We start from the raw sequence: 14,888 nt of genomic DNA on the forward strand, positions 1-14,888 counted from the left end.
CATCTTAAGTTGATTTTTTTCTTGATTCAATATTCAGTTGGTTACTATAAACTTTTGATTATTTTTCAGAGATTGGAAAATGTTGGTTCTGACAGTTAATGCTTCTATTTTGATGTTTCTGTGCAGGGATAAAAGTTTGGAGCTGCCACTCTACTATTTTGCTACATCACTCTATCAGCTTTTTTGACTGACTTTTCTGAACTTATTCTGTAAAGTGTGTATTTTTTTTGTCATGTGTGACACTGAAGTTTTTGCTCAGTTAGCTTAGTGGTCAGATAATTATTGGAGAGAATTTTGAAATGCCTGGAACTAGTAAGTTTCCCAGTCTTTGCCAGCAGCCTCTGTCAGCATGATGGGGCTTGCCTTAAGAATTGAGCCAGAAAATTGACAATTCTGCCTTAGCCTGCACTTAGTGCTTATACAGAACTTCAAAGCTAGCCAGAGGTGAGGGCTCAGAGTATCTGGAGGTCATTCCTGAGTATGTGCACAACTCTCATGTTTTTGACAAATGCTCCCAGGGAAAATGTATTTTGCATTAGGTGAACTCCAAGTCAGGTCAAATAAAGATGTTGTTGCACATTATGTCTTCCAAGGAACCAGAAGACAAGAAAAATAGTGAAAACTTCCTGAGAGTTAGGCTTGGAAGTATCTCCAACGTCATTCCACATCTCCTGTTAGTTTCAGGTTACTGATTTTCACTATAACTTTAGGTTGTTGATTTTCAAGTTTATTTGGAGCTGCAGAAATATGGATGGGGATAGCTACATTAAAATACTTTTAAAGCTCACTGTTCTTACTGAGGTTCAGCTGCATTTATTGAATAAACCCTTCCTGGCTACAAAGGTTTTGTTAATTTGAAAATTGATTCTGATAATTTCTGACATTCTCCACTTTGTTTTTACAAAACAGAAAAATTTCAGAGTTCCTTATGGTATCATTTTTACTGACATCAGTTTTGTGAATATTTGCTAGATTTTCTTCTTGAAATCACTACAGCAATTCATAATCCAAACTGTTAATGAGAGGGTAGGGTCCAAGATGGCAGTGTAGGAAGACCCACAATTCCCATCTCTCCAGACAAAGAAACACCAAAGCTACCCTGACATATAGAGCAATTCCTCCTAAAGAAGAACCAAGGGCTAGTTTGACAGCTTCTGCACAAAAAAGTATAGAAAGACCACATAGAGACTGTCAGGAGAGATAGAGACACAGTAATGACAGGAACTCCAACTCCTGCACAAAAACTGCAGTAGGGATAGATATCACTGAGAGACCCACATGAAGATACATACACCATGGGGCACAGAAAAAAACTGGTTTAAAAAGCAACTAGAATATAAGTGAAAGAAACACACTTTCTGACCTTAGAGTATTTAGCAAACAGTGACGGAACTGCTGGAACTCTCTCTGGGGATAGAGCTGTTGGCAAGTGCCATTGTTTATGTTCTCCCTCCACCTTGATAGCACAAATGGGAGCAGAGTGTGGGTGCTCTATCTGGCCTGCCATCTCAGCAAACTTTGAACCCCAACCCACACCAGTCCCATATGTCCCCTGAAACTGTTCCCTTGCTCATACTCATCTTCAGCTCCAGCCATCCCACCAAGGCAGCACAAACATGACACACATTGGGACATCTCTGGCCTGCACTCATTCAGATGGTTGACTGAGTTCCAAGCATCTCATCAAGTAAATCCAGTGATAAAGAATCACCAACCCATGCTTGCTTCAGCTCCAGCAGTCCCTATAAGGGCATTTGATGGATGGAGTGAACCAGGACCACCTAGCCTGAGCCTGCTTCAGCTTCTACCATCTCACTAGGTTGACCCAGGTACAGAAAGCCCAGGGACCATGCAGACTGTGCCTGCTTCAGGTATACCCATCCTACCAGGACATGTCCTGCACAGTGCCCTAAGACTACCCAGACTGTGCCCACTTTAGCACCAGCCATCATGCCAGCATGAATCTTACACAGAGGGCCCCAGGACCTTCCAGCCATCCCAAAAGGGTGTATCCTGATTGGTATGGGATACCCTGAGACCTATTAGAACAAGCTTGCTTCAGCTACAGCCAACTACAAGGGCAGCCACTGCATGGAGGAACCTGGGACCCTGTGGCATGTGCCCACTTCAGCTTTCCACATTCTTCCAGCATAACTTCCATTGAGGAGTGCACTGGGATTACCTTCAATGCACCCACTTCAGCTCCAGGTGTCCCACCAGTGTGGCCCCAGCCTGGAATGCAAATGGACCCAACCCATACCCAATACAGTTCCAGCCAGTGAGCCAAAGATGCAAGGTACACACAGTCCACACAGGGCACATTCATACACTAGGCCACTCCTAGTCTGCCAGAGGTAGCTGTTTCAACACTTTCATAGAAACAAACCCAGAAACAAAATAAGGAAACAAAGGGCTATGCTCCAAATGACATAATAAGACAAAACTTCAGAGAAATATCTGAATGAAATATAGCTAAACAATCTATCTCACAAAGAAATCAAAGTAATGGTTATAAAGATGCTCATCAGACCTGTTAGAAGACTATACAAACACTGAGAACTTCAGGACATAGAAACATATAAAAAAGAACCAAATGGAAAAAACAACCAGAAAACAATGAATAAAATGGCAAATAAGTATATACCTCTCAATAACTATCTTAAATGTAAATGGACTGAATGCAGCAATCAAAAGACACATGGTGGCAGAATGGATGAAGAAACAAGACCTATCTATGTGCTGCCTACAAAAGACACATTTCAGACCTAAGATATACATAGAAAAAGTGAAGGAATGGAAAAAGATAATTCATACAAATAAAAAGGAGGAAAAACTGGAGTACCAGTACTTGTATCAGAAAAAATTGATTACAAAAAAAAGAGAGTATGAAGAGACAAAAGACATTATATAATGATAAAGGGATCAGTCCAACAAGAGGATATAACAATTATAAATATCTATGCACCCAATATAGGAGCACCTAAGTATATAAAACAAATATCAACAGAAAAGGAGAAATAGGCTGCAAATCAGTCATACAAAGGAATTTTAAGACACCAGTTACATGATTGGACAGAACAAGCAGACACAAAATAAATAAATAAAACAGAGGTACTGAAAACACACTAGAACAGATGGACTTAACAGATATATGTAGAACATTCCACCACAAAGCAGCAAGATACACATTTTTCTCAAATGTACATGGAAGATTCTCCGGAATAGATCACATATTAGGGCCTACAAAAGAACCTAAGTAAATTTTAAAAGATTGAAATTGTAACAAACATCTTTTCAGATCACAATGATATGAAATTAGAAATCAATTACATGAAGAAAACAAAAAAATCCCAGACACATGGAGGCTAAACAACATGTTTCTAAATAGTCAATGGATCAATGAACAAATCAAAGAAAAAATCAAGCACTACATGGAGACAAATAAAAACCAAAATACAACAGTTCAAAATATGTGGGATGCCACAAAAGTTGTTCTAAAAGGGAAGTACATAGCAATACAAACCTACTTCAAGAAACAAGAACAATCCCCCCAAAAACCAATCTAAACTCACAACAAAACAAACGAAAAAAGAACAAATGAACCTCAAAGTTACTATAAGGTCAAACAAAGATCAGAGAAGAAATAAATAAAATAGAAAATAATAAAACAATAGAAATCATTGAAACAAGGAACTGTTTTTTTGAGAACATAAGCAAAATAGAAAGACCCCTAGCTGGACTTATCAAGAAAAAAAGAAAGAGGACACAAATAAAATCAGAAACAAAAAAGGAATAGTTACAACTGACACCAGAAAAATACAAAATATGTTTAGAGAATTCTATAAAAATTTTTATGCCAATAAATTGGACAGCCTAGAAAAATGGATAAATTTCTAGAACTTTACACCTTCCAAAATTGACCCAGGAAGAAACAAAATCTGAACACACCAACTGCCAGTAATGAAATTGAAATGGTAATAAAAAAACTACCAACAAACAAAAGTCAGTGACCAGATGGCTTCAGAACTGAATTTTACCAAACATTTAAAGAAGAGCTAATACCTATCTATCTTTCTGGAATAAAAAGTATTCCAAAAAGTAGAAGAGGAGGGAATACTTCCAAGCTTATTCTATGAGGTCAGCATCACTCTAATAACAAAACTAAGGATACTACAAAAAAAAAAAAAGAAAATCATACAGCAATATTGCTGATGAACATAGATGCAAAATCCTCAACAAAATATTAGCAAATTGAATTAAAAAGTAGATCAAAAGGATCATTCATCCGACCAAGTGGGATTAATCCCAGGGATGCAAGAGTGGTATGATATTCACAAATCAATCAATGTGTGATACCACATTAACAAAAGGAAGGATAAAAACAATATGATGATTTCATTTGTCAAATTCAGCATCCATTCATGACAAAAACTCTCAAGAAATGGGTATAGAGGGTATGTAATACAATATAATAAAGGTCATATAAGAGAAACCCACAGCTAACATCATACTTAATGGGAAAATGATGAAAGATTTTCTTCTAAGGTCAAGAAAAAGACAAAGATGTCCACTCTCACCACTTTTATTCAACATAAACATAATACTGGAGGTCCTAGCCATGGCAATCAGACAAGATGAAGAGATAAAAAGACATCCAAAATGGTAAGGAAGAAGTAAAATGGTCACTAATTACAGATGACGTGATACTGTATACAGAAAATCCTAAAAACACCACTGAAAAACTATTGGAACAAATAAATGGATTCAGCAAAGTTGCAGGATACAAAATTAATACACAAATCTTTTGAATTCCTATATATTATCAATGAACTAGAAGAAAGAGAAATAAAGAAAACAATTCCATTTACAATTGTGTCAAAAAGAATAAAATACCTAGAAATAAACCTAACTAAGGAGATGAAAGACCTATATTCTGAAAACCAGAAGACATTCATGGGAGAAAATGAAGAAGACACAAATAGATGGAAATGTATCCCATGCTCATGGTTAACAAGAATTAATGTCAAAATCGCCATCATGCCCAAGGCAATTTACAGATTCAATGCAATCCCTGTCAAAATATCAGCAGTACTTTTCAGTGAACTAGAGCAAAGAAACCTTAAACTTATATGGAACCACAAGAGACCCCAAATAGCGAAAGCAATCTTGAGAAAGAAGAACAAAGCTGGGGTATTACACTCCATGACTTCAAACTATACTAAAAAGCTACAGTAATCAAAATAGTATAGTACTGGCACAAGAACAGACCCATAGGTCCATAGAACAGAATAGAAAGCCTAGATATAAACCCACACATGTATGGTCAAATAATTTACAATAAAGGAGGCAAAAATGTACAATGGTAAAATACAGCCTCTTCAATAACTAGTGTTGGGAAAACTTGACAGCTACATGGAAGAGAATGAAACTGGATTACTCTCTAACTCCATACACAAAAGTAAACTCAAATTGGATCAAAGACCTGGATAGAAGACATGAAGCCATAAAACTCTTAGAAGAAAACAGGCAAAAATATCTTGAACATAAGCATGAGCAATTTTTTTTTCTGGGAAACAACTCCTCAGGCAAGGGAAACAAAATAAAAATAAACAAGTGTGACTACATCAAACTAAAATGTTTCTGTACAGCAAAGGATACCATCAGCAGAAATAAAAGGCAACCTATGATATTGGAGAATATATTTGTAAATGATTCATCCGATAAGGGGTTGACACCCAAAATACATAAAGAACTCATATGCCTCAACACCAAAAAAACAAGAAACCTGATTTAAAAATGGGTGAGAATCTGAACAGACATTTCTCCAAATAAGAAGTACATATAGCCAATAGGCACATAAAAAGATGCTCCACATCAATAATCATCAGAGAAATGCAAATCAACACCACAGTGAGATATCTCCTCACTCCAGTCAGAATGGCAACTATCCAAAAGACAATAAATAACTAGTGTTGGTGAGGATATGCAGAAAAGAGAATGCTGCTACACTGTTGGTGGGAATGTTAATTGGTACAGCCCCTGTGGAAAGCAGTATGGAGGGTCTCAATAAACTAAAAATAGAAATACCATATGAGCCAGTAATTCCAGTTCTGGGAATTTAACCAAAGAAAAAATTTCCTGACTCAAAAAGATACATGCACCATTATGTTTTTTGCTGCATTGTTTACAATAGTCAAAATATGGAAGCAACCAAAATGTACATCAATAAATGAATGGAAGTAAGGTAATGGAAGGCATCCAAGCTGAATAGTAAAAATACAAAGAGTAAGGAAATGGGCATATTATCTATAATGGATATGTCAGGAACATCACACATACAAACACTCACATATGGGGTCACAGAAGGTGAAGTGAAAGAGAAAGGGGTGAAAAACTTATTTGAAGAAGTAATGGCTGGAAACTTCCATTATATGGAAATCTGGGCAAGGAACAAACATGCAGGTCCTGGACATCCAGACAGTCCAAAACATGATAAACCTAAGGAGGTCCACACCAAGAGACATAATAACTAAATGTCAAAGATTAAAGATAGAACATTAAAAGCAGCAAGCAAAAATCAACTATTTATATACAAGGGAAACCACATAGGGCTATTGACTCATTTTTCATCAGAATTTTTGCAGGTTAGAAGAAAGTGGCATCATATATTCAAAGTGCTGAAAGGAAAAAGAACTATAATCAAGAATACTCTACTCAGCAAAGTTATCATTTAGAATTGGATAAAGAGTTTCCCAGACAAAAAAAATGTTAAAGGAGTTCATCACCACTAAAGTAAGATTACCAGAAATGTTGAAGGGAATTTTTAAGTGGAAAAGGAAAGTCCATAATTAGAAGGAAATTACAAAAAGCAAAAGTTTCATTGATAAAAACAAACATATTGTTAAACTAATTTCACTAGTAAAAGCAAAAAAGTTTGTAGATCAATCACTTAAAAGCTAGTATCAAGATTTGAAGACAAAAGTAAAAATCAATTATATCTAAAATATTAGTTAAGGGATACAAAAAATAAAGAGATGTAAAATTTGGCATCATATACATAAAACATGGAGGAGGAGGAGTAAAAATATAGTGCTTTTAGAATATGTGAACTTCAGCAATCATTAACTTAATCTAAACTGCTATATACTTAGGATGTTATAACATAATGGTTACTACAAACCAAAAACCTATAATAGATATGCAAAAAAAATAAAGATAAAGGAATTGAACCATAACACTAAAGAAAGTCCTCAATCACTAGGGAATAGAGCAAGAAAGGAAAATAGAAGAACTACAGAAACAACCACAATATATTAGACAAAATGGTAATAAATACAAACCTCTCAGTAATTACCCTAAATTTAAATGGTTTAAATGCTCCAATCAAAAGACATAGGGTGACTGAGTTAATGAAAATTCAAGACTTATATATATGCTTCTTATAAAAGACTCACTTTACACCTAAAGACACATGCAGACTGAAAGTGAAGGGACGGAAAAAGATATTTAATACAAATGTAAGCAATACTTATATCAAACAAAATAGACTTTAAAGCAAAGGTTGTAACAAGAGGAAACAAATGGTATTAAATAATAATAAAGGATCAATCCAAGAAGGATATAATTATTGTGAATCTATGTACCAAACAGAGAATACCTAAATACATCAAGCAAATATTAACAGACATAGAGAAAATATGAAAAGAGCAATGACTAGTAATTAAATTTAATTGGTAATCAGAAAACTCACAATAAACAAAATTCCAGGACCACATGGCTTCACAGGTGAATTCTACCAAACATTTAAAGAACAGTTAATACCTACCCTTCTCAAACTATTCCAAACAACTGAAGAGGAAGGAATACCCCAAATTCTTTCAACAAGTTCAGCATTACCCTGATACCAAAACCAGAGACTACAAAAAAATTAAATTACAGATGAATATCTCTGATGAATGCATATGAAAAAATTCTCAGCAAAATATTAGCAAAATAAATTCAAAAATACATTATTACGAGATCCAATGATGGTTCAATATCTGCAAATAAGTCAATGTGATAAATCACATTAACAGAAGGAAGGATCATATAATCATCTCAATATATACAGAAAAAGCATTTGACAAAGTTCAACATCCACTCATGATAAAAAAATCTCATAACAAAGTGAATACTTCAACAAAATAAAGGCCATATATGACAACCCACAGCTAATACTCAGTGGTGAAAAGCTGAAAGCATTTTTTTTCTAATATCAGGAACAAGACACAGTAACCCACTATAACTTTTATTCAACATAGTACTGAAAATCTAGATACAGCAATCAGAGAAAAAAATAAAAGGCATTTAAATGGTGAAGTCAAATTGCCACTATTTGCAGATGACCTAATATTCTATATAGAAGCCCCTAATGACTCCACCAAAAAGCTATTAGAACTGATAAATATATTCAGTAAAGTTGAAGCATACAAAATCAATATACAGAAATCTGTTTCTATAATACTAATAATGATCTAGCAGAAAGCAAAAGTAAGAAAACAGTTCCATTTACAATTATATCAAAAACAACAAAATACCTAGGAAAAAATTTCACCGAGAAGGTAAAATACCTGTACTCTGAAAACTCTAAGATATTGATGAAAATAATTGGAGGTGTCACAAATAAATGGAAAAGTATTCCATGCTCATGGTTTGAAAGAACTAACGTTGTTAAAATTGCCAGAGTACCTAAAGCAGTCTACAGATTCAGTGGAATCCCTACCAAATTACCAATGGCATTTTTCACAGAAACAGAGCAAACAATTGTGATTTGTATGGAACCACAAAGCACCCCAAATAGCCAAAATGATCTTGAGGAAGAACAAAGCTGAATATAACATGTTCCCTTATTTGAAACTATACTATGAATATATAGTAATCAAAACAGTATGGTACTTGCATAAAAATAGACACATACATCAGTGGAACAGAATAGAGAGCCCAGAAATAATCTTGTGATCTTATGGTCAATTAGTGTATATCAAATAAACAAAGAATACAGGGGAAGAAGCATTCCATTCAATAAATGGTGTTGGGAAAGATGGACAGAAATAGACTCATAAATACAGAGAATAAATTGGTAGTTGCCAAAGGGAAGGGCAGTGTGGAATTGAGCAAAGTAGGTGAAGGGGACAAAGTGTTACACACTTACAGTCATAAAATAAATAGTCACTGGATGAAAATCACACTATAGGGAATTTAGTCAATAATCTTTTGATATATTTGTATGGTGATAGAATGTAACTACATTTATCATGGCGAGCATTTTGTAATGTATGTAATTGTGGAATCACTATGTTGTACACCTGAAACCAATATAATATTTTATATCAACTATACTTCAATATAAAAACAGTGAGTCTTAAATAATGAGGTTATTAGTGACTACTAAGCAGGGCAAAACTGGATCCCTTATAACCCTTTTGAGTGACTTTGGCAAAAATAGGAAATTAGTCTACACATAAGATCTCCTTCTGTTCCTCAGCTCTCCACCTTTTCTCTCTTGTTGTGGAAGTTTCTTTAATATTTTTCTTTTGGTGGCAGTATTGCTCCACTGAAATAAAACCATTCCTTCCTCCCACCCTTCGCTTTTGAAAAACACCTACAAGTGAAAAAAATACATTTTACTTGCAAAAAGTGACTTACATCTGGGTCTGGGATTTGCAGATTAGAGAGATTTCCTGGAAGCTATCCCTAATAATTCTTTGCTTAGGCTTTTTTGATTATATGGGGAAGGAGATCCCATGATCTCTTGTGTTTTCTTCATGTACTTTTTTTTCGATAATTTTTCCTTAGTTATAAAATATACATCTGCTCATTACAGAAAAATTAGAAAATACAGGGACAATTAAAGAAGTAAATGTCCTCTATAATCCCATAAACAAGAGAAAAATGACTACTACTAAGAATCTGAAGCAAGTCTCTCCAGTGTGTTTTCTTTGTACACCTTTTAACATAATTGTGATCATGTGGCACATATAATTTCATATTCTAATTTTATCACATATATCAAAGCATATTTACGTGCTTCCTAATTTAAAACATTTTAGATATCATTCTTAATGATTAGAATAAGTCATTAATATTAATGTATTATTGATGATTGATATAGTCAATATTGTTGACATTGATTATTGACTAATAATATATTATTGTTTCTTCTATGATGAAATATTTAGGTTGCTTCTAAAATTACACTATTTTAAATAATATTTTTATCAAATGAATAAACTGGGTCCTCCCTTCAAGTGGGCAAAAAGCATCTTTCAGGAAATAAAGGTCAAATGACTATAAACTTTTATGGACAACGTTAATATTGGGGGTAGTTTCTCATTCTGCCCCCAAAACTCATCTATTCAAGGAAGAGAAGAAATTCTTCTAGAACTTTTCATAAACTGAAAAATACTTTTAAAAATATTGTGATCTAATTATGATCCACTCTTAAACAAACTAGCTGTAAATCATTGAAACTGATGTTCTCAATCCAATCATTGGATCATGCCTTCTGAAGAGACCTCAAATCCATGGAACGGACAAACCTGCACATGTTTTTAATGGAAGCTTTTCTTCTTCTAGCCAAGAAAAACCATCTTCCTATACCCAGAAATTTTTGGAGATGAGGGCCATCTTTAAGGATGAGATATTATCTGTCATGTGTCTGGCACCTGGAACAGACACAGCTAATCAGAAAGTTCAACCCATTCCATATGAACTGTTTTTTTTAATTTTTTAAATTTTTTTCCTGATTTAATTTTTTAAATGTCCAAATTCCCAAACACCTGTTTTCATCTCCTATATTTATAAGAATCCCTTTAGTTTTCCATCACTCTTTTACATCCAGCTCACAAATTTCCATGTACCAAAGCACAGTCAGACATCCATCCCAGACAAAGATGGAAGAAGAATAAGTGCAGATAGTTCAGGATTCTTACTATTGCCACAACTAATTGCAATATCTGGTACAATAAAAAATATATAACCCAGAAGAGTAGCCATGGGATGCCAATATCACCAAAATAGTGATTCTTTTCAGAACATTCCAAAATGCGTATAAGTACCAAGTCAGTTCAATCCCTGGTTTGCAGTTATCTTCTTTGTGAAGTCATCTCTAACACAATCTTTATTATGTCCTTACTGAATGCAGAATTCTCCATTCCCAGATCATAGTACATAAAAAATCAAAGCTGCTATTGTCAAGTATATTTTGGGAGTCTCTTCTTTCCTTCAAACTATATCTGGCTGAAAAGTAGAGCATCATTTATCCAATTCCTATCTCCCTTTCTAGCTCTTCAAATAAACTCATTGGTCCTTTATGTGTTAAGGATATTGGCCATTATGAAATGAATGAAGGAAACAGAAATAGCAAACTTGGACACTGAAAAAAGTTTAAGATTCTACAAAATTACAAAAATCCTGGTATGGTCTTCCTGAATGCCTTTTTATTGATGAAATCTAAAAGGCTTCATTGTACATTTGGTTGGCTTTTCATCCATAAACCTTCACTCCAATCCAATTACTCACTTTCTCTAAATTCTGTAGACCCATTTTTCATGAAGGTCCACTTTGCTATACTTTAGGTCTGAAAAGGCAGTATAACCATCTAAAGGACATACTTGAAGACTGATCTCAGTCCAAATTCTACATTGGCCATTAAATATCTATGTGTCTTTGTGTAAGACATATCTGATTTTTGCACCTGTAAAACACAGAGGATAGATTATTATTTTCACATTTCCTTCTATGTGTTAAAGTCAGCAGTGTAGACTGAGGCCATCAAGAAAATCTGGCACATCAGAAAGGAGGGTGGGTATGAGGCAGGCTACTAAAGCATGGAAAAATTTTGGAGAGAATGCCAAAAAATCTGTTACTTATATTAGCCATATCTTCTGACCTCCTCAGCCTTCTTGATTTGCTCTTCCCATTCTTTATTCTCTATACTTTCATCAAATTTTGTGTTATTCTTAAGCAAATATCTAAATATAAATGAATGTGAAAGGTCATCAGTATGAAAACTGAGGGCAAACACAACCCATATCATGTAAGGAGAGGACAATATTGCTACAGATGAAAGATGAAAAGAGTCTTTGAGACACAAGGACACCAATGTGGGCATATGTTGTAGGACAGTCATGTGGTACTGATACTGGACATAAGATAACTACCTCAACTACCTTCAAATTTTTCTGTAAAGATTTTCATTTTTGATATCATGTTTTTAAGTTCTACCTGTCTTTTTCTGGTCTCTGAATGCTCCATTTATAAAACATCCTATTCTTATTTGTCTGTCTCTCTCCCTGTGTAATTTCCATTTGCACTAAATTGCCTCTTCTGTTTGTATCCTCCTCAGTTTGAGAGTCTGGCTTAATTTTCTCTGATAGTTTATAACTCATTCTAGGTAGAGCCTTGCATTAATCTCACGACACTTAGAGTCACCAATGTGGGCATATGTTGTAGACAGTCATGTGGTTCTGATACTGGACATATGACAAGGAATGGGCTGAGCTATGTTTTTTTCTCCAAACCCACTGTGGTCAATCCCTCAGGAGCAGGTCAAAGCAAAACACTTCATTGGGTGTTTATACTATAATGGCACAGGCTAGAGACTATAACAAAATTTCAGTAGATTAACACAATAAGATTTTATTTTAAACACATGTCACAGGCTGATGCAGGTGGGCAATGTGAGTATTCTATGTTATCATCTCAATCTGTGTAGGCAGCATGAAAGGGAAAGTAGGAACTTTAAGGGCACTTGATCTAGGAAAACCAAGAACTCAGAAGAATCTGGGCAAAAACAACCTAAGTATTCTGCCTTTGGATTAGAAAAATAAATAGTCTCATAGCAGCATGAATCTTATTACACTGTCCTTGACATGTATATTCTGAATTCTAATGCACCAGTCTAGACTGGTTGCCTTCAATACTTGGTGCAAAGCTGGGATCTCCCTTTACCATTAGTTTAGAGATAACCTTTGACCCTTACATGTTTTGGATTTCCAGTTTCCTGTATCCTATGTCTTTCTTTGTCACTTATTACCCTATTCTCTATCATTTACACCTAACTTATTACCTATTTCCAGTTGCTATATGATGAATGGTACAAGATAGGTAAATTTTTTTTGAAGCTTCATATATTGGTTTGCTAGGGCTACTAAGTACTACAAACTGAATTTCTTTATCAACAAAAATGTGCTGTTTCATAGTTCTGGAGGTTAGAACTCCAAAATTAAGGTGTCAGTAAATTTGATTCCTTTTGAGAGTTGTGCAGCAGAAACTGTTCCATAGAACTTTCCTAGTTACTGGTGGATTGCTGACAACCTTTGGCATTATTTGGTTTACAAACATATCATCCCAATCTCTGACTTCATGTTCATGTGGCCTTCTCAGTGTGTGAGTATGTGTGTCCAAATTTCCCCTTTCTATAAGGGCATCAGTTATATTGGATTAAGGACCCAACCTATTTCAGTATGATCACATATTGACTAAAATTATACCTTTAACAACCCTATTTCCAAATAAAGTCACATTCTGAGGTACTGGCATTTAGGACTTCAACATATGAACTTGAGGGAAACACAATTCAATCCATAATACTTCACATAACTGAAAATACTGTCATTCCACCCTAAGATTTGGTCATAAAATTCAAGGTCAGAAATAATTTCACTTCAGAATTTTGAAAGTATTGCTTCATTATGTAGCTTCTGGTGCTGCCTATTGAGGACTGTAAAGTCATTCTAATTCCTGGTATTTTTTTTTTTACATGTGGCCTGTTCATATCTGTCTGGAAGCTTTAACATCTTTTCTCTAAGGATCCTGAAATCTTACAATAATCTCATTGGGTATGGATCAGTTTTCATGCATTGCTATAACACATTCTGTGGGTCTTTCCATGGCTTTCAGTTGGGATATTTTCTTGAGTTTGTTAATGATATGATGATTTCACTGTTATTCCTCTGTGAAACTCCTATTATATGGATGTTAGATCTTCTAGACTGCTCTGATTTTCTTATTTTTTCTGCTATATCCTATTTCTCAAATTTTCTAGGAGGTTTCCTCAACTACCTTCAAATTTTTCTGTAAAGATTTTCATTTTTGATATCATGTTTTTAAGTTCTACCTGTCTTTTTCTGGTCTCTGAATGCTCCATTTATAAAACATCCTATTCTTATTTGTTTCTATCTCTCCCTGTGTAATTTCCATTTGCACTAAATTGCCTCTTCTGTTTGTATCCTCCTCAGCTATGTCATAATTCTTAGTTGTCTGCTCTTACTTCTTTTTTCCTGATTGGAGTTCACATTTATGACTTGTTCACTCTGAACTTAATTTTAAGATTATATCATTGAACTATCATTATGGTTATAACCTTTTATAATCATTTAAAGATAGTCAGATTGGCCCCAAAGAGTTTATCCAGTTTCTTGCCTAAAAAGCAAAGGTTTATATACTACCATCCTGGGAGCCCAGGGGAAGAAGAAGGCTTGGGAGAGGTAGTTTCAGTTCAGTACATTAACCCCATCCCTAATTATACCAGGTGTCCTTCAGTCAAGATATCTTTTGTTTTACCCTTTCCAGGAAATAAATGCCCAGATTTCTGCCAGAATGGAAAAGCATAATTGCCCAGCACCATGGTGATGAAGAGTGCAGAGAGAACCTAGGACTCAAACCCGCTTGTTAAAACAGGATGGTACAGTATTTGTAAATCAATCAATGTGATATACCACATTAAGAAAAGGAAGTATAAAATGATATGATCATCTCAATAGATGCTAGAAAACATTTGAAGAAACTCAACATCCATTCATGATAAAAACACTCAACAAAATAGATATAGAGATAACATACCTCAA

General features: G+C 34.7%; 1 protein-coding gene across 12 annotated transcripts in view; it reads left to right on the forward strand.

The window, feature by feature from the left end:
• LOC108408247 (protein PBDC1) overlaps positions 1–14,888 on the forward strand; it is a 170,579-nt gene that overhangs the window by 56,244 nt on the left and 99,447 nt on the right. For 2 of the 12 annotated variants that reach the window (XR_012127457.1, XR_012127458.1), the window contains exon 8: positions 14,614–14,725. The exons of 6 other annotated variants lie outside the window; for them this stretch is intronic. Coding sequence is in view for 4 of the 6 variants with exons in the window: in XM_073227832.1 (XP_073083933.1) it covers positions 13,830–13,835 (6 nt within the window). In the remaining 2 variants the exon portion in view is untranslated. Of the gene's footprint in view, positions 1–126; positions 13,882–14,613; positions 14,726–14,888 lie in introns of those variants that run through there. 4 more of the 12 variants (XM_073227832.1, XM_073227833.1, XM_073227831.1 and 1 more) reach the window with 4 other exon arrangements.

This window comes from Manis javanica, chromosome X (assembly GCF_040802235.1).
Source record: "Manis javanica isolate MJ-LG chromosome X, MJ_LKY, whole genome shotgun sequence".
Taxonomy (NCBI): Eukaryota; Metazoa; Chordata; class Mammalia; order Pholidota; family Manidae; genus Manis; species Manis javanica.